Genomic DNA, 16,137 nt, shown 5'->3' on the forward strand with positions numbered 1-16,137 from the left:
AATTATGAGAGCTGCACGCATTTTTACTGCGGGCCTTTATCGTGGCTGAACTGTCTTTCCTGAAGGAATGATACCTGATCATGACATCCAAGAGCAAGCTTGGACCTGAAACACAAAAAAGATGTAATGTGGAGGTTTCATAGACCTGCCAATGCCTTGAGGAGAGGAGCACTGTCTCCTTGAGAAGCACAGCACAGAGCAGACCCCGTCTGCACCTTGCCTGGGCAGTAGGCGGATATATTGTGACAACTATTCTCCAGTAACTTCTAACCTTTGTGGAGGGATCTGCCATTTAATCAGTTTAAAAAGTCGCTTTGGCCTGTATTCTGTTTCCAAGAAATGAAATGTACACTGCTGCCTGTGCAGCTCTTTCAGAAACATAACCTTTATGTCACAGACCGAATTTCTAAGAACAAAAGAAACCATGATTCAGAAGAAAGATGACTTTAACAATATGCAGCCATAAGAGGCAAACTGAAAATCCATCCTCACATAACCAGGCTAATAGTAGGTGGGGGTCCAGTCATGCAACTGACTGCTCATCCCGCTGTATTTTCAGTCATTGTGACATGTTAACCTCGGTAGAAGTAAATAAAATGTTCAAATAAAGTGCGCGGTGGTGCAGCGGGTTTGGCCTGTGCCTGCTCTCTGGTGGGTCTGGGGTTCGAGTCCCGCTTGGTGTGCCTTGCCACGGACTGGCGTCCTGTCCTGGGTGTGTCCCCTCCCCCTCCAGCCCTACACCCTGCGATGCGGGGTTAAGCTCTAGCTTGCTGTGACCTCGCTCAGGACAAGCGGATTCAGTCAATGTGTGTGTGTGTGTGTTGTGTATTCAAGGTTGCATGCTTTCAAATCACTTTAAATATTGAAAGTTATTTAACATTAGGTCTTGCCCAATTTCCACTCAATATCCTGCCCCTAGGGTGAAAAATTACCAAGAATCTTAAAGAGGAGGAGGCTGCAGCAAAGAACACCATGACTCCTCCCCATTCTGCATTTTCAATATTTTCTATGCTTGAAAATAACAATTTAAATAAATTTTAATTTTTTTTTTTTTTTATTTTATTTTTTAAATTTTATTACTTTGGGGTTTATTCTGCCAATTAGCAAACCACTCAAGACAAAAAAATGACTAATGACCATGATGTGATCTTAGAAGATGGTACAGTGTAGACAGTACTTCCTTACCAAAATTGGCATTTATAAAATATCTTCTATATAACTACTAAAAGATTTATGCAAATAAATCACTTCACATATTACATTTTTATTTATTTAGCTGACACTTTTCTCCAAAGCACCTAACAGTGTTAAAATATTTGCAATTATTTATCTCTTTATATAGCTGGGTAATATTTACTGTATCAGTTCAGGGTAAGTACCATGATCAAGGACAATACTTGCAGGAGTTGGGATTCAAACTTGGTCCCTTTTGAGTCCAGAAGTGATAGCTGTAACCACTGAACCACCTTATTTAAATTGAAATAAAGTGATTTTTTTTTTTCCCCCCTTCTTAAAGAAAGTGTGTTCTATTTTTCCCCAGTGTTCTCATACAATTCTGGAAAGTACTGTCCAGCCATTTCAATATCTGCTCACATGCAAATTAAATATGCAACAAAAGGCAGCCCCACATAGGCCAGTCTGGCTACAGTAGTATTTGAAGGGATGCTCTGTTGCGGTGCGGTACGGTGTGATGCGGTGCGGTGCACACCTGTGCTCTAGCGCCCAGCTCGGCACGTAGGTCAGCGTGGTGCTGCTCCAGGTCCTGCCTCTGTCTCTGCCAGGTCTCCTCCTGCTTCTTCACCTGCTCGGCCAGCTTGCTCAAGGTGCTCTCGTGGCTCTGCTGGAGCTCCCGAACGAGCCCCTCCTTGCTCTTGCGCACACACTCCAGATGGGAGATCTCGAGAGAGAGAGTGGGGGAGGAAGACGAGCCTAAGTAGTGCAGGGCTGTAAAGACAGCTACAACATTGCTCACCGTTCCCACATGTAAAACGCTGTACCACAGTCAAAGGGTTTTTGCTGATGAGGGGTCCATGAACTCTTCCCACAGCCATCTGCATGCCCTGTGACATATTGCTGTGGAAACCCTCTCAACCTCTTCTCTGCTTTTCAGCACTTTAAAGAGCACATGTTGGGGGTGGTAAAATATATATATATATATATATATATATATATATATATATATATATATATATATATACACACACACACACACACACACACACCCCCCCCCCAAGTATGTGTACTATTACTACCACAGATCTTGAACGGTTTTTCGGGGTTGTCAGCTACAACAGCCTGTTTTGTTTCAGGTTATACAATGTAACAGTCATACAGTAGGAACAAGTTAATGCGTTTTCAACCACAAGGCTATATCTTCACATTCTTACACACAGCAGTACTTGCTATTACTGTATTTTTTAGCAGTAGAAAATATATTTGTTCATATGAGTACACTGCACGCGTAAAACGATCCAGTGACTACACTGGATGGTTAATAACGGAGTGAAGGGCTATACCTCACTTTTTTATTTTTCATAAAACACAGTGAAGATTTTAAAAACTGGACTCAAAACGATTTTTAAATGCCTTTTTTAATGTCTCTTTCATATATCTGTTTGGGCACAGCTAATGTTTACCACAATAGGGTAATGATGTCAGCTGTCACTGCACGTAATTATACATGGTTTAGGATTATTTTTGAAGTTAGTTTATTAACTCTGTGGGACTCTATGGGACAGCCTCATGGTTAGCACTACTGCCTTTAGACCCAAAGGTTGCAGGTTTGATCCCTACCTCCGGCTGTAGTACCGTTGAGCAAGGCACTTACCCTAAATTGCTCCAGTAACCTTACCCAACTGTATAAATGGGTAAATAACTGTAAACTTGTAATAAGTGTAACCATAACATTAAGTCGCTTTGGAAAAAAGCATCAGCTAAATGAATAAATGTAAATTCTGAGATAATGCTTTTCTCCAAAGCGATTTACAATGTTATGCTGTTCATAATGATTTACTAATTTATGCAGCAGGGTTATTTTACCGTGTCAACAAAAGGTAAGTTCCTTAATCAGCAGGAGGTGAGATTTAAACGCAGGTCCTTTGAGTTCCACTACATCACCTGCTACCCTCAAATGGGTAAATGCAGCAAATGTGGGCTCACATAATACCTTGGAGTCCAGTGTGCAGATGATACTGTGGCTACAGTATGTTATGAATGACACCTGCAGAGTGCAAAAGAAAAAAGTCCAACACAAAGACAGTTTCAATATATCACCTCTTGAATCCTCGGCCGTCTTCAACTAAACTGTGAAAATGATCCCTATTGATTTAAACCACACTTAACAGACAGTTGCGGCCACCATTCGATACACAACTCGCACCGGTGGTGGGAACACCTTTCTGCCAAACAAACATTCGACACCCTGCGGCTCCGCAGGGGAATCATGAGGGTCGCGGAGTCAGAAAGGTTTTCGAAGGTTTCCGTACAGCCAACGAAACCAGTACCACAGTGGGCAGGAGAGCTCAGCCAAGGGCTGCTCGAGTGCGGCTCCCCTCTCTAAAACAGGCCCTCGCTCGGACCAACCGAGCTCCGCGGTCAGCGCCCCTCGAGCCAATACCAGTGCCACGCCGTGCGTCTTCAAGCCCTGTCAGTGGAAAAACAAACACGGTTCCCGTACGCGCACGGCCCGCCCATTGTACGCACTGTAAACACAGCTCCTGCTCGCTCCTGTGACTGCTTCATCAGCAAGCCCTTAATTTATGTCCTGTTAATTAGGTCCCTGTGGCTGTGGCTGCCTGGCAGCGGCTTGGAGAACAGCACAAGCTTCCCCACACACACACACCAGCTGCATTAACATGCCCTCAGCAATGGCATCAAACCGAGTTGTAGACAAGTCATAATTAATGTCGGTGAATTATTAATGCGGCAGCATAGTGTGCATGTGTGTGTGCGCGCGCACCATGGAGAAGAGGGCTTCCTCTCAGGAAGCTGATGAGGACGAATGTCGCTGCCTGCACCCCTCCTAGCCGGCCTACCTTCTCGTTAGCTCGTCGGAGGTCGGAGGTCAAGGCATCGGCATGTTCCTGCAGGACGGCGCGCAGCTCCGGCCAGGAGAAGCTTCCCAGCAGGCCCTCGGGTTGTTTTATTAGCACACAGCCTGCTACCAGGCGCTGGTACAGGTCGTGGAGAAAGGTCAGCTTCTCCTGAGAGGAACACACATAACACACACAATGCAAGGTTGTTAGGGGGAATGAAACCCAAATAAAAGGACCAAGTTTTTAAACCTTTGAACGAGAACCTGAATGCTGCAGCTTGTGGCCTTGTTCGCTGTTTTTATAGCCCAACTCCAGTTCCAAACCAAGTGCAGCTGGAGGGGAATTTAAAGAGAGAAAACACAATAAAATAACAAACTATTCAAAACTTTCCGAGCATATATTCAATTGAAACATCGTATTTTCTCTCAGCCCATTTATGTACAGCACAATAATTTTTTCTAATTGGCAGGGGAAGGATACCAGCCATCATCACATACAAGAGCATACAAGTCCTTACAACAGCTGTCCCATCAACTTATATTGTTTGAGCCCAGACATTTGGTTGCAATGTCTAACAGTAACCGCGCCATGTGTTCAACCGTAATGTTAGCTGGTAGCGCTGCTGCAAGGCACCATATTTTTTATTGACTCGGTCAGAGTTTCTATGAGCGACTGTGTTTTATTCACACAATGTTTCGTTTATGGGTCCCCTGAAGTTACTCTTCTTAAAAATGCCAGCAATCAAAAACATGAGTATTCTAGTGGCGCAGTAATGAAAACATTTCGAAATGAAAGTGAAAATAAGTGCAGCCTAAAAACATTAAAACTGTACCATGCTTCTATTATGATTGTTCATTAATATTTTAACATGAATAATGTGTGAAATGAGTGAAAATATATATAAGAAAGTATATATTGCAACGACCCGTGGGAGCCGCTGAGTAGTTGTGTTTGAGCAGGAAAAGATGTTTATTGTAAACAGTTGAGAATTGTGGGTAAAATGTGAATTTGTTGTTATTCCATGTGAGTTCCCACAGTGGTTGATAAGGGGGTGGGTGTCTGTTGGACGATTAAGGACAGGAAAGCCTGAGGGATGCTAAGCAGGCTGGCTTGAGGTGTAGGTCCTTGAAGAAAAGGGATCCTCGGACCAAGAGCATTATTTCCACGTGTGCCGGTGTTCCAATAAACGTTCGTAATGAACGCTGGACGTGCATCCTTCTTCGTCCTGTTCAGAGTGCAGTGTGCTACAATACTGTACAATAGAGCTGTCATGCAAGATAGTTGTTTATATACTCTTATAAGGTTTATATAATACAGTATAGAGGTTTGGTACTTATAACGAAGTCAGGGTAAAGATCCTTTGACCACCTGGTAAGCCATACTACCTTGGTTAAAATGTACAATAAGATAATGCTAGACATTTTACAGATTAATCCAGACTGCGTATTTTTGTCTATACTGAAAAAGGTTTGAGCAAAAGTATGGGCTAGAGCCAAAATGCTGTTACATTTGGAAACCATGCCTCCATGAGCCACGAGAAGCCGTGCGCATTGCAATGACTTAAACTCGCATTAGGTTTTCAAAGAGCCTTAGATTCTACAAATGACTGCAAAATCTGAGACATCACCACTCCTCTCTTTTGCGACCCAAGTTATAAAAATGAAACAGAATTACTAGGTCTTAAATGCATTATTTATGTTTGCTGCATACCAGCTGGAATAAATATCTATTAGAACACGTCCCACTGAAGTTCCATCAACACTCATTTGTTCTATTTATTTATTTTTTTGAGTATATAAAGCTATAAGCTACCCTGAAGACATTTAAATTGCTAATCCCTGAATATTTGAAATACCGTATAGACAATTAATTATTTAAACATCTGCCCATGTGCCATAATTATTTAATTATAACAAAATATATTTTTCTAATCTGGCTAACCTTGAACATGAATAAGCTGCACCCAGTCATGTTTTACAAAATTAACCCAATAATTACCGTGACCGTCTGGTTATTGAGTAAGATCAAGGACCAATTAATCTAAAAAAAATATAGAATTAGAAATCAGAATTAAAGGTTACATGGGGCTGTGGGAGCCACGTCTCTCAAATCTGTAAGGCAGATGAGCACAATATGCACTTATCACTATATTTTGTGGTTGAGGACAAAAACAGATGTTAGACTACATAAAACCCAACACGACTAACCACTAATGACAGGAACACGCTCGATTTCATAAGTAAGTGTGTATGAGGGCGAGAAGGTCTAGGCTTCAGTCACTGAGTCTTATGGGAATGAAATGCTAGAAAAATCATCAAGCCAGTTACCAGTGACACTTTATTCTCAACATCCTTACCAGAAAAGAATTATCCACAGCCAACAGCAATAAAACGGCAAAATGGATCATCTCTTCCAGTCGTTCATTTCCATTTGCTGTAAAGACTGTCTTTCAAGACAAACACCACTACCTGCTGCTCACAGTCTGTGCTTACGGTTGTTTATTATGTAATTATTATTAACTACAAATCAGCTGATCTCCATTTCTCCAAGGTGACCTGTAGTGTTAGATACACTACAGTAAACCCCCTTCACTCATTTAAACAGCAGAGCAATTTAACACACACACACACACACACACACACACACACACACACACACACACACACACACACACACACACACACACAGAGCAGGTAATCTAAAGTGACAAATCCACCTGTCTCTGGACTGTGGGAGGAAACCAGAGCAGCGGGAGGAAACCCACGCGAACACAGGAGAGAACACGCGAACACCGTCCACTAGCGCTACCCGCTGAGCCACCATGCCGCCCCACCTCAGCACAGCGGAAGGAACTGTAGGAAACGACGATGTGAAAAGAGCACCAGCAGGCAGTCAGCCCTCCACTGGAAATGGATCCCAGCCAAAACATGGTCTCCTTCCAGGTGTCTCCTGCACTCACACAACAGGAATGTGAATTAATTCATCACCCCACCCCATCCAATCTAATTAACTGTGTCACACCTGGGGCCAAACTGTAGCTTTCTAAAGAGAACACAGAAATGTCACCCGCCTCAAAGGTGGGGACGGCATAATTAGGAGGGGTGGAAAAAGGTTTGATTTGGTTACAGACTCAAGACAGATGACATTTTCCCCGCAGGTGAACAGGTAATCCCAACAATTACAGCGACACGAGTAAGTGAATCACAGCGATGACATGGCCCCCATGAGCAGCACCTATAATCCGCCCACGGATCTCTAGCCTGAGTCGTGATGTCAAAGGCAGGCTCACAGCTAAGGAATTATTTTACTACACTATATCCAGATAAGTTCCTCATTAAATCAACAGACCATCATTAATGTCCTTCAGGCTCGCTAACACGGACATTTAATTATTCAGCTCCTGCTTTCCTCCAAAGCTTCTTAAGGAGCAATTCAGCTTAAGTATCTGTACCTGTAGCACCTGAGGGCAGCAGGAGGTGTAGCGGATAGAGCTGTTGCCTTTAAATTCAAAGGGCCTGGGTTTGAATCCCACCTCCTTCTGTCAAACTTTTGATCAGGGTACTTATTTAGAGTAGACAGAATAAAATTCTCAGCTGTATACAATGGAAATTCAGGATAAGTAGCTTAATGTTATAGTAGAAAAGTGCCAAATAAATACCAACCAAAGTCAACAACCGCTTGTCCCGAGCAGGGTCGCGGTGAGCCGGAGCCATACCCGGCAACGCAGGCGCAAGGCCGAAGGGACACGCCCAGGACAGGTCGCCAGTCCATCGCAAGGCACCCCAAGCAGGGCTCGAACCCTAGACCCGCCACACAGCAGGCACTGGCTAAACCCACTGAGCCCCCCCCATCAGATAAACAAACAAATGCAAATGCAGTCATTTATTCATTTATCTGTTTTATTCTCTTATACTGCAGAGTCATTTTTACTGTATCAATTCAGGGCGAGCACCTCATCCAAGGGTGCTACAGAAGGAGGTGGGATTCAAACTCAGGATGTTTCAATTGTGGGGCAAGTGCCCTAATCACTATGCTGACTGCTGCTCCAGTAAATTATATTTGCCTAAGTCTGACATTATGACAATTTGGACATTATCTACCCTTAAAAACACTGATATGACAAACTCTTAGTTTTCATTCATGAAAGCATGTTATTACAAGTAATGAACGCAAGCTTAAAAAAGGATGTTTTTCTTTTTTAAAGTTTACAAAAGTGACTGAAGTTGGGGACTCGACACCAGAAGCTGATCAGAGCCTTTGAGGACATGAGGACCGGTGAACACTTGCTTGTGCTCCTGAGAAAGAGAATAACAACAAAATCTTTGAGAAAGATGACGCGAACCTGCTCCGGTGCTTTGAGAACTGAGGAGAGCTGTACGCCCCTTTCCACGTCCCTGTCTTTATTCATTTGTGGGAAAGTATCAGCGGAGGCTATGAAGCTGATGAGGTGAAGCTCCTCTTTAGAAGGGTACCTGCGAGTCCTGCTGGTAAGCCTCTGTAAGCCGGCGGCTTTCCTCCTGAGCCGCCGCCGAGCGCTCCCTCTCCGACTCCCAGCGGCGCTGGGCGCTACGCAGCTCTGCCTGCGTCCGTTCGGCCATGGTTGTGCTTTCCGTGCAGCTCGAGCGCAGTGCTGTCACCTCACTCTGGGCACAGGCGAGCTTGATGTGGGCTTCCTGCAGGGATACGGAGACAGAGAACATAACACATTCAGAGGGCTGAAGGTGTTCCTTTTATTTTTTTATTCATTCATTCATTCATTCATTCATTCATTCATTTACCTGACACTTTTCTCCAAAGCAAGTGACTTACACAGGGTTTACCCATTTAAACAGTAGGCACATTTTCACAGTGCCAATGAACCTGCCTCACTGGGACTCTCTGAAAGCCTGAGGACACTACAAGTCTTCGAGATGGCCCCTTCCGAGCACTTGTGGAGGTTGGATTATAACCTGGCACCTTTGATTCAAAGTGGCAGCTCTAACCATTATGCCTCCTGCTGCCCACATCATCAATTTTAATCATGTTTGGCAAGAAATGCTAGTAAAGGTGAAAGTAAAACCAAAGGGGAAAAAATTCACTGAAATATAGTTCTTTCAATCAACATACCTCTATATTTTTCTTCTGTCTCCGGAGGTCTTCTTCAAAACATTTACATTCCCGAGTGGCTGTTTCGTACTTCTTTGTCAGATCCAACACCTGTATGAATAAATAAAATTACCATGAAAAAGAAGTGTTCCAAAACAGGCCAGTCCACTGGTTTTGACTGAACACAAAAGTCTTTGGGTATTTTGGTAATCTTTAGTCAATTTTAACAGCCATCAAGAACAAAATTGTACAGGGCAGCAGGTTTTTATTTCTGTTGACACTTGACTACCTAATATTGAAATTTTTCATTAATAGCAAAGCTGGGGAATGTGAAACTGCATTTCATTTGGGCTTTTCTATGTGCCTTCAAATTGCTCCTTTTGTCAGCAGGTGGCGAAGTGATTACTGCTTAGTTCGAATCCCAGCTCCTTGCTATAATGCCCTTGATCAAGACACTTACACTGAATTAATACAGTAAAAATTACCCAACTGTATAAATGGGTAAGTCATTGCAACTGTGGGTCACTTTGGAGACGACAGATGAAAAAAATGAACAGATAATAGATTAAAATTAACTGAACTATACACTACAGTATCACAACTACCTTGGAAGGAAGAGGAAACAAAGTTCCCATTTTTAAGATTTAAGAAGTGCTCCAGGTGGGTACAGGTAGTAAAAAGGACACATAATGAGGCACTCCAGCCTGGCCCACTTTGCCTCCCCCGCCTTTGGGCTCAGGCTGCCGCACAACTCGGTCCCGGGGTCTCAGCCAGTGGCTGTCCTGCGAGGGATCCACTCGGCGGGGTCGCCTGCGCCGCCACGCAAGCTCGTTATTTATCCTCCCCGACAGTCCATTCTTCTTCCTGTCAGAGGTGCACCCCGCGCTGTGCTGCGCCACGCCACCTTTTCAGGCAGGCCCCATCCCGCCCGGTGCCGAGCCCACCCCTAGCCCCGCAGACCGCAGGGTGACATCCATCTTCACGGCGGGCGCTCGGTGTCCCTGCCCACACCTAGCCTACCAACCCCGGGCCGGAAAACACAGACTCCGCAAGTTGCCCTGCCCGCTGGGCCTTTGCAGGTGTAATTATTTCCGGTGGTTAGCTGGAGCTGGGTTCGCTGCCCTCGGCATCTCCCGGGTGGGCGGGCAGCAAGCCGCCCTTTCATTAAAAACAAGCTAACGGAGTGAAAGCGCCGCACATGGAAGGCCTGCTTTTCTGGTGATGAATTGGTGTGCCCCGCAGGCTGAGGAAATGACAGGCAGAGGACAAAGGTAAGAGGGCTCACATATAGGACAAGAGACCGAAAAAACAAAAGTATAACACGTAAATAAATCCATGGGACATGTGCGGCCTTAATGAGACCGTTTCTGGGAAAGGGACGATGAACATCGCTGGTATTCAAAACAACCGAGACCAAAAGCAACAGAAGATGATGCAGAAGTATGAGCTGGAACCTAGAAAACTCATTTCTAGCAGGTGACATTTTTTCCCCCATTTGAAGTCTGGCCATTTCAATAATGAAATCCATTTTTCCCCGACTGCCAACAGTACAAGTGCAAATAAATATGCAATCAATATATTAAACTAATGCCAAGTGTTGTATTTTTCAGTCATTTGTAGATGGAGTCCTTCATTTGACTGATTTCTTTTTGATGTTCACCATGCTGTTTAATTTGATTTGTATCTATACGTTTCTCAGGTTTAACCGTTTTAAAAAAATCATGTATTGTAATAAAACTTCATGGTAACACTCATACATTGTCTATTGCAATGTAATCAGTGCTCTTTCCGATGAGCCTCTCCAAGGCATGCATCGCTTCCTCCACCTCGGCCTGCTTATCCCGAGTTTAGACACAGAAAGGAGCATGAGGTAATCGATTTCGTTTCCGTTAATAAAGTTACTACTGGTCTCTCACAAGACTTTTATTACTTCTTAACTTGAAACGTGTGCAACGTTCATCAGTATGTGGCAGCTTTGCCTTGTTACCTATGTAATCAGTAAAAGTATAAATATAGAGAAATAGTGGTTTATTCACTGGGTCAGAGCTACACAGAAATTAAGTTCTCGCTACATTAAAAGCTACACTAAGTTAAAACAACCCAAAAGAAAAAATATGCCCATAAACACGTGCAGAGCAGTATTAAACCTCATTATTGATCACCGGCACTCAAAAGCACCAGAAATGAGCTGTGAACACTGGCAGGGAGTTGAACAAAAGCACTCTCTCACCTGTACTTTGTGTGCTCTTTACTGCCAACTAATGGCTGGACAAGGAAACACAGGTGACATTCGCTCCAGAACAGACATTTATTTACACACAAGTGGAAAAAAAATACTAAAACAATCGAACGAAGAGAAACATTTGTATCTTCAAAATTTCAGAACTCACGTTTGTGTCAGCAATGTTACTGCACTGGCTGCTGAATGGGTTTTCTTTGCATGTCATTTGTTTGGTTAGTTTTCACTTGAACTGCAAATCAGGTACTGTATTACCTCACTGGAAGTCTTCTGCAGCGAGTCCTGGTAATAGTTCAACGTCCATTTCAGACTCTCTAACATGGAAGAGGGTTTTAGCCTGACAGCAGTTCCTGTCTCTCCTGCAGGGGTGAATATCGGAGAGATACAGCACAGCATATATGTCAAGGCATCAGTATAGTGTGTGCTGATTAAATGGCGATTAAAGTAAACTTAATATTACAACAACTATCATACAGACACACAGTTTGCTAGTTAGACAAAGACCTTTATTAATCCAGAAGAAAACTGCACTCAACAGTCTCATTCTCTACTGAATAAGATTTTAAGAGCTTGAAAGAAGAAGAAGAAAAAAAAAGTCATACCCATTATTACGGTTATATTACACCTATTCCCTCATCTAACACTTTTACATGTATTCATATAGCAGACGTTTTTGTCCAAAGTGACAAACATCTCATCGAAAATACAATATGTGCATTAAATTAGTTTTTCTCCAAAGCAACTTACAAGTAATTTACCCATTTATACAGCTGGGGACTATTTATTCTATCAACACAGGGTAAGTAATTGGAGCAAGGGTACTGCAGCAAAAAATGGGATTCAAATCCAGGTTGTTCAGGTAGAAGGCAGTGAGCCTAACCACTCTACCCCTGCTGGCACGGGTTAATACAACCTATTTGAACCTGACAACGCCCCTTTTCCATAAACTTTAAACCTGCACATATCAGAGGCACCGAATGTCACTACACAACAAAAGGAAGACAAGGTCTTGCTCAAGGTTTCTACACAGTCCTGGGTGCAGCAATCTTCGAATCATCTTGCGTTTAGTCTCTTCAGAAGTTAACGTGCCAGTTTTTCTTTCAAAGTGATCCCAGCCAATCCTCGTCATTTCCCTCTGATGTGCAGCTTATCACCAGAAGATACCTTTGATCGCACTTCACCATTAAGGTTTAAAACGTCTCAATTTCTCACAATGCTGCGTCTCTTTGCTCCTCTCAAACGGGGGGCCTCTTTCTGCCGCTTCCAGAGCGCTGCCATCTTTCGAGACTCCCTGCCCCGTGCAGCGGCACTAAACCCCAGATTTTGTTCTTCCGTCTCACCTCGATCTGGCTCGCCGAGCACTAAAAAGGCCACTAAGCTGGGTGTTCAGCCGTGCCACGGGCGTAATCCCCCATTTCTCCCGGGTGCGAATGCATGCAAAGCTTGCAAAGAGGCAAAATAAAATAAAATAAAATAGAATCTCAGCTCAGTTACACAATCCCATGGTGCTGCTCATGTGCTTGAGGGTCTCTTCCCCAGTAACGGTGCAAACATAGAGTGCAAGCATCCCTACAGACAACTACACGGCATCTACATGAAAACAAAGAAAAAAAAAAAAATGCATATGTGGCACTCTCTGAGGGTTCATAAACTGGCAGCACAGGGCATACTGGTTAGAGATATTGCCTTTGGACTCAGAGGACCCACATTCAAATCCCACCTCCTGCTGTAGTACCCTTGATCAAGCAGTTACCCTGAAGTGAAACAGTAAAAAACTACCCTGCTGTACAAATGCATAAATCGTTGTGGTTTTATGTATGACGACAGTCAGGAAAAATTATTTGCTGTATCAATGATACCAGAGGGTGAGAGCACCATATTCCAGAATGATCAAGAACCCTGTGTGGACCACTATAAAATGTATTCTTCATTTAGGATATTGGATGGATCCCCGGAGCGACGCCTCTAAAGTCAACCAAAACCTGTCCGCCGCAGTGAAAATTGCCAGCTTTGTGAAATTATACAGTTTATACATGATTTCAGTGAGCCCCGTCATTACGGAGCTCTTTGAAGTCTTTGGATGAAAGGCACAAGAGAACTGCTAAACGTCACTGGATTATGTACTTTACCTAGAAGAGAAATTAAGTTCAATGGCAGAATATGTGGGAAGTTGTTCGGATCCTTAGTTACACCCAACAGCACAACTTTTATTAGTATATATCCACCAAAAGACCAGAATGACTTGTGGAAACAGGCCTTCAGTCCTGACTTCCTGCTCCAGATCGGCCCAAACTGTGGCCAATGCGAGGTGCTGTATACCTTTTTGACCAGAGGATCATGTGAGAACTCAAACCAGGAGGGTAGCAAGTTCCACCACAGCAGCAGGTGTCACCCAGTAAGTGTGTTGCAGGAAAGCATTTGTTCATTAAAATTTACTCAGTTATCCAATGCTTTTCTTCAAAGAGACTTAAGTGTTGAGCTACTTACTTGCACTGATTTACCCATTTATAGAGCAGGGTAATTTTTTACTGTATCTGGTTAGAGTAAGTACCTTGATCAAGGGTGCTACAACAGGAGGTGGAATTCAAACCCAGGTCCTTTGAGTGTAAGGTGGTGGGTCTAACCACTGCGCCACCTGTTGCCACACAAAAAAGCAGAATCACTTATAATAGAAATGTTGGGCAGAACCGCCATCGAACAGCTGCCCTTCAAGAAGCTGAAGGTCACCCCTGTCTTCGAGCCAAACATCTGCTCCGCCTCTCCGGCCGCCAACACGAGCCCCAGTTCTCAGCTGGATCTGCGGCCCAGCAAGAGAGCCCTTCCCCCGTCCTGGTACAGTGACCCTGGCTTTAAGTGATCCAATCAGGGGCCTCAACACCAGTGGGTCCCCCCCAACTCGAGCCAGCAGGACGGTCACCCCACCGTGATTAGGATCGCTCTGTCCTGTCATCAAATCATGGCCCTCCAAGGGGGATGGGGGCCGGAGGGGGTGGCAGAGGCATCTGCAGAACTCCCACGAAGCAGCGACTCTTGGAACGCTGACAGAAGCATCTGTCATCTCTCGCTCTCTCACACACACACACACACACACACACACACACACACACACACACACACACACACACACAGTCCAAAGGCTCACCTGCACCCTGCGGCCCTGGGACTCCACACTGCTGCAGCAGCTGCTCCACTTCAGTCATGCAGCTCTCGTACATCTTCTCCGCAGCGGCCTGCCGCCTCCTCGCCTTGGACACACAACGAACACACGCGGTCAACCTGCTCCACTCTACCGCCATTAATAAATTTCAGTACATTCTGTACATTTGTCACTGATATACAAATATCACTCTTAAATGGAGTCTTTGTCACTGAAATTCAGCAAAATCTCGTACTGAAACGAGGTCAAGTGAATCACCACTGTTACGTATAACATTTTATGAGGCCAGCAGGTGGCGTAGTGGTCAAAGCAACAGCTTTGCTCTGGAAGGTTCACATCCCACCTACTGTAGTACTCTTGATTAAGGTACTTACCCTGACTGATACAGCAAAAATTCCACTCCTCTAAAAATGTGTAAATCAAAAAGTGTACAATCTTTACAACTAGCAGTGTGGAAGAAAGCAAGAACTCCTCTACCTCAATAATCAAAACATTTTATTGATTCAGGAAAGTGTCACCTTCATGAATAAATAAAAACCTTCTGTTATTTATCTGATGCTTTCCTTACTTACGACGTGAGGCTACTTACAGGGTATCACCCATTAATACAGCAACAATGACCAAGTTGTATTTGATCCTGCGCCCTACCAGTGGAAGGCGACAGCTCTGACCACTACACCCCCTGCTGGCACAGCATTATGGTATTAATTCAAATGCTTTTCTCCACAACCACTACACTACCTGCTGCCTCAACTTACAATTTAATATTTGCAAGACAGCATCAAAATTTCCTTAACAGCATTTCGCAAAAAAGTATCTGATTTATTACATATGTATCAGTTATTTACAAATATCACAAACATCATGATGTTTGTGTGATCCAAGGCATTAATAAGCACCAGAATGATACAAATTTTAAATGACTTAACACCAAAAGGGGCCCAACAGAAACCGAGAGCAGAGCAGCAGGAGCGATGGGACGGAACCCAAAACCAGCTCCAAGCAGACGGAGTAAAGGCAGCACAGATATTTCCAGCGCATTTAGAAAGCAAATGGACTCTCCTTCACAGAACTCGACTGAAATCATTTCCAAACAGCGCCACACATTCTGCAGACTGGTTTTACGGAAATAAAACAGAGATCGAGGAGTATCTGGCAGGTGAAAAACAAGCTGAGGATGGGTGTGGATGAGCTGCAGCTAGGGCACCTCATCACCGTCCCGCTGACGGCAGACCGGGAGAGCGAGCTGTGCCAGGAACTATGAGGAAGGCTGCCAGCGACAAGCACAAGCCACAAACAGCCAGAGAAACATAACTCACTGGATGCTGGGAAGGTGCCCTTTGCGCCAGCTCCAGGGCTGCGCCGTACGGCTATCGGAGCAGTTCATGGTGTGGGAATGGTGACAAGAGCTCGCAAACAGAACGTGCGACTACATGAAATTGCTAACCTACGCATTTCACATCTTTTGCAGTTTAATAAAGTGACAGCAGGGGGCGTACTGATTACAGCTGCCATGCAGCATTGAAAGGACTCATGTTCGAATTCCACCTCCTGCTGTAGTACCTTCACTAAGCAGCTTTGTATGTTGTTCTGAAGAAAAGCGGCTGATGAATAAACAAAAG

General features: G+C 44.1%; 1 protein-coding gene across 1 annotated transcript in view; it reads right to left on the reverse strand.

The window, feature by feature from the left end:
- ccdc171 (coiled-coil domain containing 171) overlaps positions 1-16,137 on the reverse strand; it is a 63,920-nt gene that overhangs the window by 38,764 nt on the left and 9,019 nt on the right. The window contains exons 10-15 of the mRNA XM_029250169.1: positions 14,501-14,603; positions 11,614-11,717; positions 9,141-9,230; positions 8,507-8,707; positions 4,035-4,202; positions 1,709-1,897 (exon numbers count right to left, since the gene is read on the reverse strand). Coding sequence (XP_029106002.1) covers positions 1,709-1,897; positions 4,035-4,202; positions 8,507-8,707; positions 9,141-9,230; positions 11,614-11,717; positions 14,501-14,603 — 855 coding nt within the window. The remainder of the gene's footprint in view (positions 1-1,708; positions 1,898-4,034; positions 4,203-8,506; positions 8,708-9,140; positions 9,231-11,613; positions 11,718-14,500; positions 14,604-16,137) is intronic.

Source organism: Scleropages formosus, chromosome 3 (assembly GCF_900964775.1).
Source record: "Scleropages formosus chromosome 3, fSclFor1.1, whole genome shotgun sequence".
NCBI lineage: Eukaryota > Metazoa > Chordata > Actinopteri > Osteoglossiformes > Osteoglossidae > Scleropages > Scleropages formosus.